This window comes from Muntiacus reevesi, chromosome 9, assembly GCF_963930625.1.
Source record: "Muntiacus reevesi chromosome 9, mMunRee1.1, whole genome shotgun sequence".
Taxonomy (NCBI): Eukaryota; Metazoa; Chordata; class Mammalia; order Artiodactyla; family Cervidae; genus Muntiacus; species Muntiacus reevesi.
In genome coordinates this window covers 26,249,019-26,267,403 of record NC_089257.1, presented here as the reverse complement: position 1 = coordinate 26,267,403, position 18,385 = coordinate 26,249,019, and the positions used below count along the sequence as shown (strand labels likewise).

General features: G+C 36.1%; 1 protein-coding gene across 2 annotated transcripts in view; it reads left to right on the top strand.

Moving 5' to 3' along the window:
* Nucleotides 1–18,385, top strand: part of PDHX (pyruvate dehydrogenase complex component X) — a 71,688-nt gene that overhangs the window by 39,140 nt on the left and 14,163 nt on the right. For both annotated transcript variants that reach the window (XM_065943957.1, XM_065943958.1), the window contains exons 4-7: nt 6,892–7,091; nt 8,586–8,684; nt 16,236–16,410; nt 17,955–18,102. In XM_065943957.1, coding sequence (XP_065800029.1) covers nt 6,892–7,091; nt 8,586–8,684; nt 16,236–16,410; nt 17,955–18,102 — 622 coding nt within the window. The remainder of the gene's footprint in view (nt 1–6,891; nt 7,092–8,585; nt 8,685–16,235; nt 16,411–17,954; nt 18,103–18,385) is intronic.

Below are 18,385 nucleotides of genomic sequence, written 5' to 3'. Positions count from 1 at the left end.
CCAACCCCGATTTTATTCTTTTCTTAGTACTCATAATTTTTACATCTGAGTTCCATTTTATTTATTTATTTATTTTTTTAAATATTATTTTATTAGTTGGAGGCCAATCACTTCACAACATTTCAGTGGGTTTTGTCATACATTGACATGAATCAGCCATATAGTTACACATGAGTTCCATTTTAAATATAAAATATTAATTATTATATTTCATTTAGAGCCAGGAAAAAAGCTTGAAAAGTGGAGTCGCTCAGTCATGTCCGACTCTTTGCGACCCCGTGGACTGTAGCCTACTAGGCTCCTTGGTCCATGGGATTTTCAGGCAAGAATACTGTATTCTTATTCTTGATGGGAAACGGGTTGCCGTTTCCTTCTCCAGGAGATCTTCCCAACCCAGGGATTGAACCCAGGTTTCCCGCATTGTAAGCGGATGCTTTACCATCTGAGCCACCAGGGAAGTCCTGGTGGCTCATTTAGAGCCAGGAAAAAAGCTTAGACACTCTCAATAATATTAATAAAGAATAACTGCTGCCAGTATAGATAATTTTATGATTTATTTCCAATTAAGTTAATGGGAGAGTTATTAAATTCTCATTTAATCACACTGGTAAATTGTCATGTAAAAACCTTAAACTGTTACACATGTATCAGTTCATAAGTTTAGTCTTAAATTTATTATTCAGCAAATTAGATAGCAGATGTTTTAAATGGTAAAGTAATAAAATGAGGGGATTCCCTGGTGGCTCATTGGTAAAGAATCTGCTTGCTAATGCAGGAGACACAGGTTCGATCCCTGGGTTGGAAAGGTTCCCTGGAGAAGGAAATGGCAACCCACTCCAGTATTCTTGCCTAGGAAATCCTGTGGACAGAGGAGCCTGGAGGGCTACAGTCTATGGGGTCACGAAGAGTTGAACATGACTTAGTGATTAAAAAACAATAAAATAGAATATTAAGATGACTTTTTTTGAAGAGTTTAAGATTGGCTCCAAATATATTTAGGGTTACTATATAATTTGTCATACAAGTCAGGATGCTTTTGGGGTGAAGAAGATGTAAGATGTTAGGATATATTTAAACATAATTTTTTAAAATTTTAGTTTATTGACTGGCAATACAGTCATTGATTTTTATTTTGGAGTAGGCTGTTACTCTTCAAAACAATTTTCAAAAATAGAATTCTTTCTAAATTTTAACATCTATATATATTAAAACCGATTTTTTAAATTCCTTTATTGATTATCTGAATATTGCAAAAAGTAGTGCTCAGTCGTGTCCGACTCTCTGTGGCCCCATGGACTGTGTGGCCTGCCAGGCTTCTCTTGTCCTTGGCATTTCCCAGGCAAGAGTACTGGAGTGGGTTGCCATTTCCTACTGCAGGGGGTCTTCCCCACCCAGAGACTGAACCTGTGTCTCTTGCATCTCCTGCATTGGCAGGTGGATTCTTTACACTCGTACCACCTGGGAAACCTATTAGAAAAACAACAACAGATCGTAATTATTTTTGGTACTGTTCCTCTAATTCAGTCAATGTCTTCAATATATCTCCCTCCAGTACTGTGTCACTGGTGTTTTCTAAAGAATGGATTTTTCACCATGGTTTTATTTTACTGTTAGGTTCCCTCCTACCCTCCCTTATTTTTTATTAAGTTGCTTGCAATCTTCTTCAAAATTACCTTTTGTAGTTTGAAAATTATCTGTTGAAATTTGAAGTTGTGAAACCTTTCAGTTGATTCTTCTTCATTGACTGTATTTTTAATTGAGAAAATACCCTCTCAAAGCTCAGAGCAAAGTCTACTAAATGGGAAATAGTCTCAGTTCTAAATTTTTTAATATTGAAATGGATAAATGACATTAAAGTAGTAAATGAGTCTGTGTTTCCCATGAGCTAAAAACTAAATCATTTATCATCTACTCTTCTTTTTTAAGCTTCCTTGTAAAAATAGCACTGTCTTGAGGTGCTATGTGATCGTTTTGATCATGTGAATATAATTTACAGACACGGCATTGATCATATTGAATGTTGTCTCTATTGGCACACTGCATCTGACTCCTGCCTTACTAGCCCTGGGATCTTGAGCAAGTTATTTAGCCTTTCCTTCTCAGCCTCAGTTTACTTATCTATATGTGGGAATAATAATAGCACTTCAAAGGTTTTTAAGAGCATTAAATGAGTTAATACTGTGCAAGAACAGTGCCCAGCTTGAGTGCCAGGCAAACTGGTATTCAAGGACTTAAGTGTTTCTTCTCCACTCTGCATTTTAGATTGTCGTTGATTTGTTTTCTGCTTCACTGTTTCTTACGTATCTTCCTTTTAAACCACTCTTCATTATGCATATAAGTTAAATATATATATTAAAGAACAAAAATTTCAAACTGTAAATGGTTCAGACTATGATGGGAAAATCTGGACTGGTTTAAAACCAGCTTTTAAGTCAGTCATGTGACTCAGCTCATTTCTACTAACCATTGTGTGTGCTCCTTCAGTCCTCACTTAGCAACTCTCAAGCTGTTCTGTTTTAAAGAAGAAAACTATTTAAATAATTTCTTAACTTACTGATTATTTCTTAATGTCAGAATCAAAACAGGCAGTACTTATGAGCACCTTTAATGGCATGAACCCCCTCAGACAATTTCTCTCCTGGCAAGTACTGCTGTAGATATTTTGTGTCTTCATTATCCCATATCCTTGGGTATACTGGTGAGCTTACCAGAGGGGCTGTCTTTTAACACTTTTGCAGATAATACATTTCAGCTTGTGGGGATGTCTCTGATAAAGAGAACTCATACTAGGGGTCTGGGCCTAGGGATGGAATTCAGACTCTGTGTATGTGTATGTTTATCAAGAAATACATAACACCACCTCGGTGTCTCACATGCTGCTGTTTACACTCTGGTGCAGCCAGCCTCGTGGTTGGGCCTTTTTGTATGAATTTCCAGCCTTTAGCAATGCGGGGTACTTCCCTGTAGTTCCTGCTTGATCCATGTTGAGTATTTTTTTTGTTTTAAAATAACCCTAACCCTAACTTGGTAAGGTCCTTAACATAGGTCTCAGCTATGATTTTTTGACACAAAAAAGTGAAAGCGACAAAAGTAAAAATGAACAAGTAGGGTACATCAAACAGAAAGCTCTCTACAGCAAAGAAAACCAGCAGCAAAATGCAAAGGCAGCCCACAAAATGGGAGAGAATATATGTAAGGCATGTATCTGAAAAGGGGCTGATATCCAAAATACATAAAGAAGTCATACAACTCAATAGGAAAAAAAAAAAAGCAAGCAATCCAATTTAAAAATGGGCAGAAGATCTGAATAGACATTTTTTCAAAGAAGACAGCCAGCAGTTACATGAAAAGATGTTCAACATCATTAATCATCAGAGAAATGCAAACCTAACCACAATGAGGTATTACCTCACAACTGTTAGAACAGCTGTTATCAAAAGGATAAGAAACGAGTATTGGTGAGGATGTGGATAAAAGGAGACTCCTGTATACTGTTGGTGGGAATGTAAACTGTTGGTGGTGCAGCCACTATGGGAAGCAGTATGGAGGTTCCTAAAATTTTAAAATAGAACTATCATGTGATCCAGCAATTCCACTTCTGATATTTACCCAAAGAAAAAGAAAACACTAACTCAAAAAGATATCTGCACTCCCATGTTTCCTCCAGGATTATTTACAGCAGCTAAGTTACAGAAACTACCTAAGTGTCCATCAATGAGTGAATGGATAAAGAAACTGGAATATAAATACACAATGGAATACTATTTGGCCATTAAAAAAGAATGAAATCTTGCCATTTGTAACAACACAGATAGACCTTGAGGGCAATAAGTTGGAAAAAAAATGGAGAGAAATAAATATGTCCATCTATATGTACATAAGGTATGAATTTAAATACATATATATATGTTATACAAAAAAAAAAAAAAACTTGGAGAAAGACATCACTGTAATCATAATAATAGCATCTTTCCCATCTACGTAGCATTTCCTAGATGTCTAGTACTATTCTAAGTGTCTTATATATAACTCATTTACTTCATATAATAACTTTGTGAAGTAGTTACTATTATTATTTCCATTTTACAGATGAAGAAGCAGGCAGGGTGAGATAAACCTCACCAAGGTCACATAACTAATCAGTAGCAGAGCCAGCATTGAAACCCAAGGAACCTGTAAAAAATTATTAGGGGAGCCTATTAATTTAAATGACAGACTCTAGATCCAATATTTGAGCATTATTGAGCTGTTTTAGCAGAACTAAGTGTAAAACTCTTTCTTTTAGTATTAAGAAATCAGTGACACAAGAGTAGGAGAGAGTTTTAATCAAGTAAGTCAAGTGCCTGGGGAAAGACCTGGGCCTCTGAGGTGTCATTAAGCTCCATATTCTGTCATAGAGCAAAGCACATCCACAGTCCTAACTCAGGGAGCAGTAACAAAGACTCATTTGGTTTCTCAACACAGCTTTGAAAAGAGCATAATTTATTTTTTTGTTACTGAGTCTTCATCAATTTTAAACATTTGCTGACTACAATGTCAGCAAATATCTACAGGAAACTAGCACACCTCTAAAAGATCTCTTACTGCACTAAGGGAATAGAAAAAGAGAAGTGATCTTTAAGTTTGTGTAATGACTTTAGTGTGGCTTTAAGTGGAACTATAATAGACATTGTTTTATTTGACCTTCTATTAATATATTCAAGTTGTGTAGTAGTATACCATTGTTCATTGCATTTAGTGTTTCATGTTCCATCATGTCATTTTTTAATGGAAAAATATGAGTAGTTAAAAATAAAATTTACTTAATACTTAGATATGGTGAAAAGAAAAATGATACTAAATGCTCATTATTGCCTACTTCTGAAGATATAAATTGGTAGGGTATGTACAGAATTATTTTTATGATTTATTGCAATAAATGAAGCAAAAGATGAGGTGTCAGTTTCAGATTCAGTATAATATCTGATTTCAGAAACCTGTTGATATCTCTAGGATAAACCTTCCCTTTTTTTAAACATGCTTTTTATTTGAGTGGTGTTCTTTGAACTTGGATATTGATCCTGTTTCTTGTTCAGTTTTGATAGGAATGAACATCAGATGGACTTCATATCACTTAATACTTTCTTCTATCAATTTTTTAAGAAAATTGGTCATTTTACTTTGTGATTTTGAGTTAGCAGTTCATAAGCAAACAAATAGACATTTTTAAAATAAGAAAAAATGTTAACCTATTAATAATCTTAACTCATCTTTTTGACATAGTTTAAAAAAATGAGCAGTCCAAAGAAGTAAAACTTTTTAGTACGTGACAAACAAATTGTTCTTAGATTGTTTATCATTTTTCCTCAGCTGCTATTCATTAAACATCTTTATTTAGTTTTATATACCAGTTTTTTATATGTATTTTGCTCCATCAGTAATTAGTAAGTTTAGGAAGCTTCCTAACTCTCAAAACTTATTATTTTAATAGTGCACATACTAATAAGCATGAAAATTAGTGTTACTTAGAAATGTCAACCTCATTCTGTTACACTTTTATTTATAATTACTATATTAGTGAACATCCTACAGTATATTATTCGTTTAAGTATGTCTCTAATGAACCTTATTTAAAGTAATTGAAAGAGAATAATAGAACATTTTAAAGGAATGACATTTTCTTCCAGTACTGAATATATAATATCATCTGAAGGTTATTCTGGACTTCTTTTAATAATTAAATAAGAAGCAACCTTTTCTTTATAAATTAATCCTGCCACAATGCTTAAAATATATTTGCATTAAAAAATCATCTTGTCTTTATTTATGCATTTAATTGACATTATCTATGAAAGAATGGTTAGCTAAGACATTACTGTGTTTCTCATACACTTACAGAAAATCCATGAGGTTTTACTTTTTATGTCTTAGCTTTTGTAATTATACATACAAGGGAAAGAGAAATGTGGAAAGGACACTTATTATGGACTTCCCTGGTGGCTCAGATGATAAAGAATCTGCCTGTAATGCAGGAGACCTGGGTTTGATCCCTGGGTTGGGAAGATCCACTGGAGAAGGGAATGGCAACCCACTCCAGTAGTCTGGCCTGGAGAATTCCATGGGCAGAGAAGCGTGATGGGCTACAGTCCTTGGGGTCACGGAGAGTTGGGCTCAGCTGAGAGACTCAGCGCACACGTGCACGCACGCACACACACACACACGTGCGCATGCACACACACGTACACACGCACACGCACACGTGCACACACACGCACACACACATACGTGCGCACACGCACACGTGCACACACACGCGCGCACACACACGCACACGTGCACACACACGCGCACACACACTTATTGTTAACCAAAGTACATGACCAGTTCCATCCATACAATGGGACACTTTTTTTCAGAGACTAAGTTTACTGCAAAGATTTTACTTTAACTTTAGTGCATATAACTTATTTAAAGGAGTTAATCCCTTATGAGGTGTCGGAATTCCTAAGCCATTGTGGAAACTATTGGGAAAGACAAATAGTTAAGACATGTAACTATAACTCTTATTTCAGATTTGTACTGAATGACATCAAAAGGAAGATAGTAATGGTAGCTCTTACGTAGTTGAAGCCTGTCAGAAAGAGGAGAGATTTTCTGTTTTTTGTTTGTTTGTTTGTTTTTAATTTCAGGAGTTAGCATTAGTAACGAAGGAGGAGAGTGGGGAAGGAAGGGGTAAGTGAGGGAACATAGGCAAGGAACATGGTAAGTGGAAGGGAGGAGGTAGGCTAGCTCAGATAGCGCTTTTAGCTTATTTTGAGAGAGATTTCTAACAGGTACAGAATTATCCGAATAATAAACTACTTCACGAAATCATGAATCTTTCTCTGCAATTATTTTCTTTTTTAAATATAGGTGGCAGAAGGATCTAAAAATATACGGTTGGGTTCACTGATTGGTTTGCTAGTTGAAGAAGGAGAAGATTGGAAACATGTTGAAATTCCTAAAGATATAGGTCCTCCACCACCAGCTGCAAAACCATCAGTGCCTCCCCCCTCACCGGAACCACAGATTTCTACCCCTGTCAAGAAGGAACACGCACCAGGAAAACTGCAGTGAGTATGTTTATTTGAATAAATGACAGTGAAATTCACTCAGTCATGTCCAACTCTTAGAGACTCCATGGACTATAGCCTGCCATGCTCCTCTGTCCATGGAACTCTCCAGGCAAAAATACTGGACTGGGTTGCCATTCCCTTCTCCAAAATGGTACTTTCTTAAATCTGTTTTCTGATCTAAATGTGAACATGGTAAGTATTAGTTGCCCAGTTGTGTCCGACTCTATGACACCATGGACTGTGGCCCGCCAGGCTACTCTGTCCATGGGATTCTCCAGGAAAGAATACTAGAGTGGGTAGCCATTTCCTTTTCCAGGGAATCTTCTTAACTCAGGGATTGAACCCAGGTCTCCTACATTGCAGGCAGATTCTTTACCATCTGAGCCACAAGGGACACTTATTTGAATAATTTTTTTTTAAAGATTATGCAACTTTTGGAATATTTTAATCATTATCCTATTTAAAACATCTTCGTAGATTAAGTAAGAAGTTGCTGATCTTCCCGTTCTTCTCTTAGGAAACTGAGATCTAGGAATGATTATTTTACCATCATTGTTTATTCCACAGACAAATAGCACTGAATACCCAAATATTCCAAGTACTGTGAAGGCCCTATACGTCTTGTGGAGAGCAAAGCAAATATTTGCTGTCTGCATTGAATTCCTGAGTTAGGTTTTAAGATTCCAGAATGGAATTCAGTGTACCAAACTTCATATTGTGTTCCTATTTATGGAATCCTAATTACTGTAATGTGAATTCCAATTTCAAATGTATAACTGATATAAAATGGAATTAGAATTTTAACACACATTTCTACCTACCCTGCATTTGAGTTTCTGACAGGTATTAGAGCTTGATATACAATATATATGTGTATTGTACACACATATATATACATACAATGGAATGTTGGTATTAACAAGGGAAGAAATGCTGACACATAATATGGATGAATCTTGAAGATGTGTAGGTAAAATAAACCAATCACAAAAAGACAAATAATGAATGATTTCACTTACAAGTTACCCAGAGTAGTCAAATCAGTAAAGACAGAGAGTACCGTGATGGTTGCCAGGGGCTGGTGGGAGGAACGAATGGGGAGTTATTAATTGGTGTGCAGTTTCATTTTGGGAGGATGATAAAGTTCTGGAGCTGGATGGTGGTGATGGCTGCAGACTGTTGTTACTGTACTTAATCCACTCAATAAAAACACCTAAAAATGCTTCAAATGATATCTTACTATAATAAAAAGTACATGAAGGAACAATATGGTTTCTTATATTTTAGAATAGTAATTAAATTGTGTGAAAATATCTTATTAGTAAAATAAACCAGGTTAGTACATATTAGCTTATTTGACTGTCACTGTCTGTAGGAGTTGTTTTAGCTTCATTATACATTTTTATTTTTCTAATTATCAGCAAAGATGTTGACATTTAGAATCAAATGTAAGTGTTAATTGGTTCCTTTGATTTTGTATTTTCTTCTTAGGTTCCGTTTAAGTCCAGCTGCCCGCAATATTCTGGAAAAGCACGCGCTGGATGCTAACCAGGGCACAGCCACTGGCCCTCGAGGGATATTCACTAAAGAGTATGTGTGTGCTTTTTGTAATACCCAGTTCCAGTATTTATATGATCATCTATTTTTGAAAGTGTTTAAAGAAGGACTTATTCAGTGTAAGATTTAAAAGGAAATTCACTACTCTTTTGTACTTTTAATTGCTTTTGTCAGCATAAAATTGTATTTTATGCAAGGGTTGCTTTTTTGAATAATTGCAGCATTACTGAAGAACAGTTCTAATTTGATAGCTAAGCCAAAACCTTAGAAATGATGATAAATTGAGAAAATTAGTGAGCAGGATGGTGAATCTTTGCATTGTTTTAAGTTCATGTGAGCTAATGATGCAATCACATGTGTATGATCAAAGCAATTTCCGTCTCATTTTAGATTTTCTTTTCTATTCCATTGATCAGTCTATCCATGAATTAGTACCCCATTTTTTTTTTTTGAACCACACTCTTAATTAGAAATATTTTACAGTAAGCTTTAAAATCTGATCAGTTCAGTTCAGTTGCTCAGTTGTGTCTGAATCTTTGTGACCCCAAGGACTGCAGCACACCAGGCTTCCCTGTCCATCAACTCCCGGAGCTTGCTCAAACTTATGTCCATTGAGTCGGTGATGCCATCCAACCATCTCATCCTCCTCCTTCAATCTTTCCCAGCATCGGGATCTTTTCCATTGAGTCAGTTCTTCACATCAGGTGGCCAAAGTATTGCAGTTTCAGCTTCAACATCAGTCCTTCCAATGAACACCCAGGACTGATTTCCTTTAGGATGGACTGGTTGGGTCTCCTTGCTGTCCAAGGGACTCTCAGGACTCTTCTCTAACACCACAGTTCAAAAACATCAATTCTTCTGTGCTCAGCTTTCTTTATGTCCAACTCTCACTTCCATACATGACAACTGGAAAAACCATAGCCTTGACTAGACAGACCTTTGTTGACAAAGTAATATCTCTGCTTTTTAATATGCTGTCTAGGTTGGTCATAACTTTCCTTCCAAGGAGTAAGCGTCTTTTAATTTCATGGCTGCAATCACCATCTGCAGTGATTTTGGAACCCAAAAAAACAAAATCTGATAGCGCTATCCTTTCTCTTATTTTTCAATAAACCAGTTTTCTTGTTTTTTTTCTTTATGTTCTTCCAAATGGTTTTTAAATAATTTATCTAGCCCCACTGGCGGGGTTGGGCAGGAAGACTATGATATTTTTATTGGGACTATATCATATTTTAGATTAATTTTAAGTTTTGTGTCTGTCAAGAATATATTGAACTAGACGGCACCTGCTGTATTGAAAATTAGTCTAGTGGGAAAGACAAGGATTAATCAAATAGGCATATGAACTAATGTGAAATTGCTGTAGTAGTGTATGCCACATTTCTATTAGAGTAATATTAAATTTTCAAATTGAGTTAGCATTTTGAAGCAATAAACTCTTCTCAGTTTATCTTATATTTGATAAGAAATGATCAGTAATGTTGGCTAAAATTTTTACAAGTTGGGATAGAGCAAAGTTATTAAATTATTAAGTGGCATTGCCTGATCAGGTGACTTTTCTTTCTTTTCATTGGATTATTTTACTCTTCATTGAAGCGGTTTATTGATGGATATTTCTTTTAATGGAAGCTGTATGGCTTTAATTCTCAGATATCCTGTTATCTGTACTTCAGCCTTACTGATTGGTTTCTTAAGCACATAATGTGAAGTCTGTGCCATACTCATACATGAGTTGGAAATCAGCTGTTCTGACCCCTGGCTGAAAGGCAACAGTAAATCGTTAGTTGAACAACTAACAAGTTTCACTTAACCATTAAAAATTAAAGAATCCTGATAGGTAGTTAAGCCTAGGTCTTTCCCCACATCAATCCTTATTTAATATCTGCTACTTGTATGTTAATTTTGTTAATCTTCTACCAACCTATACCTTAGTAAAAAGTCTCTGTAAAAATGGGTCAAAACAGCTTTCTTTATAACATGATACACTTACCTGTATATCTGAAGAAGATAAAGAGTCTATATTAATTCATTAAATGTTGAAGACTTGATGAAATGCCAAGTAATAATAGGTGTACCATAGAAATATCAATTTTGCAAATTTGTGAAAGATAAACTGGAGCAGAAGAAGACTTGAGGTAAGGAGATAAGTTAATAGGCTCATAAAGTGGTCCAGGTAGGAGAGAATGAGTCCCTGAACACAGATGAGAATGTCAATGATGGAGACAGCATTACAAGGAGAAAATCCAGAAGTCTGTAGAGAATGGAGCGGGAGAGCAACGACTCAAGGAGTGTGCTTAGGATCCTGGGCCAGGCGATGTCTTGGCCCCATAAATAGAAATAAGGGATTGGTGGAACCACTTGTCTTGATGGAGTAACTGATGAATAATGTGTTTGGTTTGAAGTTTATTGTCAGTGCTGACAAGCCAGATTGCAGATAGCAGGGTTGTTGAGGTGAAGATGCGTCTTGAGAGACAGTTCAGGACTAGAGATGTAGGTTTGATAATAAAGTGATAAAGTTATGACTGAGATAATCAACTGGGAAACATTTTAAAAGGCACAAATTTCTGTGTTGGAGGGCATCTAGGAGATGGATGTAAGTCAAGGAGGAAGGGAGAAAAGGCTCTTGAAGTTGGTGATGAGTGAACTTTTAGAGGGCAGATCAGTGGTGTGAGAGCAGTGGGATAAAGAAGTAGAGTTTTCTTCCTCTTTCCCTTCTCTCCGTGTGTGCCTAATATATAAATGGTGAATAAAGATCTTTTTTAAACCCAAGTTGAAAGTCATCATGGTAGGTCTGACATTTCCTAAGGAGGATAGAAGGGCGTTATCTTATTGGGTACCCTAAAGGAAGCACTGTTGCAGAGTTACGTTTTTTATATCTTTGCCATCTTTGTCTTGTTACCTGATCCTTTCCTTGCCCTTATTCTTTAACTCTCTACCTAAGAAACTCAAAGCCTTCAGTCTTCAAACTGTGACATATTACAAAGGATTTTATGAGAAAAATGGATCCTTAAAGCATGCTTGTATACCACTAAAAATGCCTGTGTTTTGAGTTAAACGCTGAGGTGAGCTTTGGAAAAAATTTTGTCTTCATGTCATCTTCAGAAAGGGTATCTTCTGGTAAGACTGAGAAATTGCAGGCTTTGGCATAAGCTGCCCCCCAGATATCTTATTACACATTGTTGAAATAGTGAGGGGCATCCTTTCTCCTTATTTTGTCAACTAAAAATTCAAGTAGAGGAGAAAAGAAGGAGTTACTTCTGATCCGTTGTGTTTATGAAGAAAATTAAAGTGTCATGGTTGCTGTTTTAATGTTGCATTAAGCAAACATATTGCTCAGAATATATATTGTGCAAAAGCACATAGACTTGACTTTGCCTACACATGTAACATAATTTTAAGAAAACAAGTGCCAAGGACGCTGTTGGAGGCAGAACACACTTAGTCTTGGCCTGCAGCCTAGCTTCTTTGGTGCATCTGTGTCTTAAATCATAGTGGCAGCTAATGCTTATATTCATGTCAGTGTCACAGATACAGTATAGTAGGCATGACAGTCATGTTGTATGTTTTCAGTTATATTTCTTTTTAGAACTAATTCTTAGCACACCCAGAAGAATTAAGGGATCTGGTAGAGAAGCAGAGAAGGTTCTATCCTAAGTGAATGTCCAAAGCTTCCTCTGCCTTTCTGCAGAAGTGGGTGATGTATCAGTTTTTCTCTTAATTTTTTTAATGTCCACCTAATTCTTCAAGCTTAGGCTGATTATTTAATGGATAGAAATCATTAAAGTAATTCTCAGCATGACAGAAACTTAATTATTGGCTGTTATTAACCAATGATTACCATTCATACTTTATCAGGTTTATAAGTATAAAATTAGCAACAAAAGTTTACTGGGAGCCTGTGGCCAGAATTGATTTTCTGCTACTTGTTTATGATTAATGACTCTTATAGATGAACCTAAACTGCCTTTTCTTGAAAAAATAGTAGTAATAGTTATGCTGATAGTGAAATAAAAGTGTATCTATCTAGTCTGACCAACCTTTTTTTTAAGTAGATGTATTTAGGCATTATTTTAGATTTTTTTAGTTTCCTCAAGTATTTATGTTTTTTTGTAGTTATTTTTGCTTTGTTTGTTTTTAACTGATTCCTGAGAGTGCATTAATGATCCCTGAATGAGAAAATCAGTGTGTTTTGTATATGCTATTCTGATGCTGAACTTTAAAACCCAGATTAATAATAGATTTTGTTAGAGAGACATATTTAATTACCTTAGGTGATGAAAAGGGACTAGTAATGTTAGACTGTAACTTGTAAGAACTCTTAAAAGCAAAATATCTTTTGTTAAAGACATTTTTTTTAAATCAGTAAAAGGTCTTCTTTTATATCGGTGCTCACACTTTTATCTATGTGGCCAAAGTTTTGGTTCATGACATATATCCCTAGCAAATATAGGGCAGTCATTTATTTCACATATAAACTGTCACAATTAACTGGGAAAATGGCACTTCTGGTTATAAATATCATAAGTAAGTTAAAGTGAGTGAAAGTCATTTAGTCGTGTCTGATTCTTTGCGACCCCATGGACCATACAGTCTGGAATTCTCTAGGACAGAATACTGGAGTGGGTAGCCTTTCCCTTCTCCAGGGGATCTTCCTGACCCAGGAATTGAACCAGGGTTTCCTACATTGCAGGCAGATTCTTTACCAACTGACCTTCAGGGGAAATTAAAAGTTAACTTCTAAACACAAGGAGTAAGCTTGTGGTCAAAAGCCTTAAGAGTACATAAGCTCATTCCCTGGGACACTCAGTCTTTCTGTCATCACCACCATGGTGTGGCTTAACCTGGGAGCACCAGCATTGCCTCCAGCATTATGTTCCTGTTAATTTCATGTGGTGGATGGAGGGCCTTTGTCAGGAGGTCCTACTTTTAGCTCCATATATAGACGAGGTGGATAAGAAACATTTCTTCATTCAGTTCCAGCACACATGCATGCTCAGTCACTAGTCGTGTCTGACTCTTTACAACCCTATGGTCTGTAGCCCACAGGCTCCTTAGTCCCAGAATTGCTGTCAGTCTGAGGTAGGCTTATTTCATTCTAGTCTAGTCTTTTCTTATGAGAAAAATTTGTTCTGACTCTGCTTTAGTTTAGTTGGTATACTCTGCATAGATACTAGAAAAGTAGTGGAAAATACAGAGGCTTTGGAGTTGGTCATACCAAGGTTTGGTCCCAGCCCTGGCAGCTCCTAGCTGCCTGCCTCTTCAGCTTCTTCTGTAAAGCTTCTCTACTGTGTTCGTTGCACTCCTTCTACACTGGGCTTTGTCTGTTCTGAGAAGCCCTAATTTCCCTGCCTTTGCACTTGGCTGTTCTCTGCCTTGAAACATGCTTTTTCCCAGCTATTCTTGAGACTTGTTCCTTCATGTCCTTCACAGAAATAATATGTCCTCAGGCCTTCCCTGACCACCCTGTTTTAAAATAACACCTCCTCTCACCCATGACTTTCAACCTCATTACTCTGCTTTATTTTCTTCACTTACTATCTATTCATTTGTTTACTTGATTAATGTGTGACTCTCCTATAGAATAACGCTCCTTGGTGTGACGCGTCCATGTATTTTCAACACCTAGGATAATAGTAGGTGCTTGACAAGTCCTGACTTAGAAATGGAATGGAAGCTGTTTGTTTTAGTTTTTATTGGAGCATAGTGGATTTACAGTACTGTGTTAGTCTCAGTGTACACCAAGGTCAGTCAGTTAGACATACACACTTATCTAGTTTTTTTTAGGCTCCTCTCCCACATAGTCCGCTACAGTAGAGTTCCCTGTGCTATAACCTCTTTGAACCTACTTACTTATTTATAGATTGGGAGTAATATCCTCTCACATGGGTGGTGTAGGGTTACGTAATTAACATAACCACACTACCTACACAGGAGGCTCATTTTTCCACTTTTATTCCTTCTTTCCTAACCTAAAGGTCGAGGATGATTTGAAATTTCTTTATCAGTCTGACTGCTTATCTTAAATGTCAACTCTTTAACTTTGAAGCAAGTAAGTTACTTGCACTTAATGTTAAGTTCATGTATCCCTTTCTGGACCTAATATAAAAAGAATGAACTCTCCTTCCTTAAAAATGTGCATGTACACTTCGGGAGATCCCTCCTGTGATGTCCCCCAGGCTGGAACATTCCTATCTGTGTCACTTTTCTATTGCTGCATGACAAATTGCAACAAACTTAGTAGCTGTTTAAAACAACACCTACTTACTGTCTGACAGTGCTGTGGATCAGAAATCCTGACCCAGCATGGCTGGGGTTCTGAACCATGGTCTTACAAGACTGAAATCAAGGTGTCAGCCAGGAGTAGGGTCTCATCTGCAGTTTGGAGCCCTCTTCCAGGCTCACATGGTTGTTAGCAGAATTCAGGTCCTTGGGTAGTAGAACTCTTACCCTTGTTTATTTGCTAGCTCTCATCCAGGGATTGCTCTCACCTCTTGGAGGCCTCCTTCAGATCTTTTCTATGTGGTCATCTCCATAGACGGTTCCTAAATGCCTGTTTGTTTCTCCAAGGCAAATAAAAGAATTTTTCTCCATTCAGATTTCTTTTAGGAATTTTCTCTTCCTTTTAAAGAATTTACCTGATATGTCTGAACCTTGGATAGGTTGCCTTTTGATTAACTCAGTGTCACTGATTTAGGACCTTAATGAATATGTCTACAAAATCCATCACTTTGTCCTCAAAGGCAACCTAATCATGGGAGTGACATCCATCATGTTCACAGGCCCAGCTACACTCAAGAGAGATGATGTGGGATGTGTACACCAGGAACAGCAACATTGGGCTGTCTCAGAGTTAACACTCTTCCTACCATGTGATAATACCAGATCACACAACTGCATTTAAGAAATTTCAGAAATATAATTTGCCTTTGGATTTGTATCACCCTCAAGTCATTTTTAGATTATGTAAAATCTTTTTTATTAAAAATTAGGTTTAAAACATTTTTAATGTAAGACATTTTTAAGTACTTTTGAATTGTCAGATTAAAATTTTCAAAAAAGCTGTTTTATATAAGGAAATACATGACTTTATGCCACTATAACTTAGAATGGATTGAGAGCTTGACATGGTAGTCTAATTATATCCTTTTAATAAACAAAGACACCTTTGTTTTGCAGAATAATACAAAGGCAAATCTGTTACTCGTTTAGTTATTTTTCATTCTAAATGCTTTTATGGGTTAGATTTATTAGATTGTGCTGATAGCATTTGAGCATAATTTTAAGTGGTATGATTTCATGGCCATAAACAGTCAAATTTGCACCAATACTTTAGTAAATATCCTAATGAAAGTCATAAGTACAATAAGCTTAACACTCTCTGAATGCTATGTGAAAATTATTTCACAAGTACCAAGAATGAGGGTATGGCTTACTTTATCAATTGCTCATCTGCCAAAAGACACCTCCCTCCCGAAAAAAATACTCATTTCCTCTATCTTCCCTTCACATGTAGCCTCCATGTTCTAAACATTCTTATAGTCCTGGTTGCTAATCATGGTTATCTAACTCCCTTCTTATCTCCAGGGATGCTCTCAAACTGGTCCAGTTGAAACAGACGGGCAAGATCACTGAACCCAGACCCACCCCACCCCTGCCAACCACTCCCACAGCGCCTTTGCCCCCACAGGCTGCAGCCACTCCATCTTATCCCCGGCCAATGATCCCTCCTGTATCCACTCCCGGACAACCTAATGTAGAGGTAATGTCATCTGAATAGATTTTTATCTTTCAGATTTAACTGAGAGAAAAAATAAGAACCATTACTCTTAGGTTTTATGGGTTCTTTTACTAGTCTGTTATGAGCTACTAGTAGTAGCTCAAAGTGATAAAGACAGAAACACTCTGTTTTGCACATTTCAGTAAACAAAATTTGTTTATACAGTGCTAACTTCCAAATAGAATTATGATTCAGTTTAAATTTGCCACAAGTTCCACAGTGTACGTGCCATGTATCTGCCCTATAATAATACTTTCCATGTCTTTTTTCCTTGGGTGTGCTACTAGTTACCAATAGCTGACACCAGCTCCCTTCTGTGGATATGTTTTATTTTTGACTAACAGTGTTGATAGTCTTACAGTGAAAACCTGTAGAAATTGTATAGCTAATTGTTGTCTCCCTCTTGGACACATGCCCTTTTCTGTTTTCAAATTACTCCGTTTTACCTCTCTGTCTCCCTTTGTTAGTACCTTTTATGTCATTTGCTTCCCATCAGAAGAAATGCAGGATAATCATGTTTGTTTAAAGTTGAATGGGCACTGAAAAAAATAAACCTACAGTGCCTTTTCTGATGGAGAAATATATTCATATGTAATATTGTCAAAGAATTAGAAACAGTACAAGTTTCATGAGAAACAGATTTTTGAAATGTATGTTAATGATTCATGTCTACATACACAACAGTTTATGAGTAATCAGATCTTATTTCTTTAAAAAATAAGTTATTCAAATTTGGCAGATAAACTTTAAAATTCTTTCAGTATATAAACATTATTTATTTTATTTGATCAAGTGTTTTGCTAGCATAAAATGTTTGATTCTCTTAGAAAGCATTTGTAAAAAAAAATCAGCTGTACTTTTGACTTATTTTAATTATCCTAAGTGATTGTAATCCTGCCCCAGAATGATGGACAAAAAAGGAATTAGCCATAATTTAAGGCCCATCATGTTTTTGTTAGAGGTTCAAGGAACAGAATTGAAAAGCAACAGTAAAGTTATAGGAAGACCTTCTTATCTCATTCATACTTTATGAGTTTATTGAAAATAAGATCTCATGTGATTTGTTTTATTCTTAATTACAAACCAAAATAAAAATAATTTGGGAGATTATCTAGTATTTTGGATTATCTTTTTCTCATATATGCCATTTTAATAAGTAAGAATTCCCTGTAGTTGTTTTGTTGATATATTGATTGCTTTGAGCTTTAAGAAGTGATGTTTGTTAACAAAAGCTGCTTACAAGCTTATAGGTAATATCTCAGTAAGCACACCCATTAGGGGATTATTTATGATTTGGTATGTTTCTTTTGTAAGAAAGTGTGGTCTTTATTCCTGACAGCCACTTTTGGCTGTGCTGTGTCTTCATTGCAGCTCAAGGGCTCTCTGTTGTGGCACACAGGCTTTCCTGTATGACACTTTATTTTCCTAAGTTAGGTCGTTGAGATCGGATTTCAGTTATACAGTTTATTTGCTTGTTGTTTTCAGTTCTGTTTATGATTTAATGGACGTGCTATCATTCTTTGCAGGGCACGTTCACTGAAGTCCCAGCTAGCAATATTAGAAGGGTTATCGCCAAGAGATTAACTGAATCTAAAAGTACTATACCTCACGCATATGCCACTACTGACTGTGACCTTGGAGCTGTCCTGAGAGCTAGACAAAATCTGGTCAAAGGTTAGTAAAACTGAGTTTATTTAATGTCATAAACGTGCTAAACTAGTATGATATCCTTTGTTTATAAAATGTACATTGTGTATCTTCTTACTTCAGTTTCATCATCTGGGCATATTTTAGTATTAGAAAAGAATTCTCTTTTCCTATAAGAAATAAATTGATTCCATAGTCTTGAATACATCATACTTTTTGGAATATCTGAAGAAGCAATTCTTAACATTTTAGAACATAAAAATATCCAAAACTGATTTAAGAATATTTGAAAGATATCTTAAGATATCAC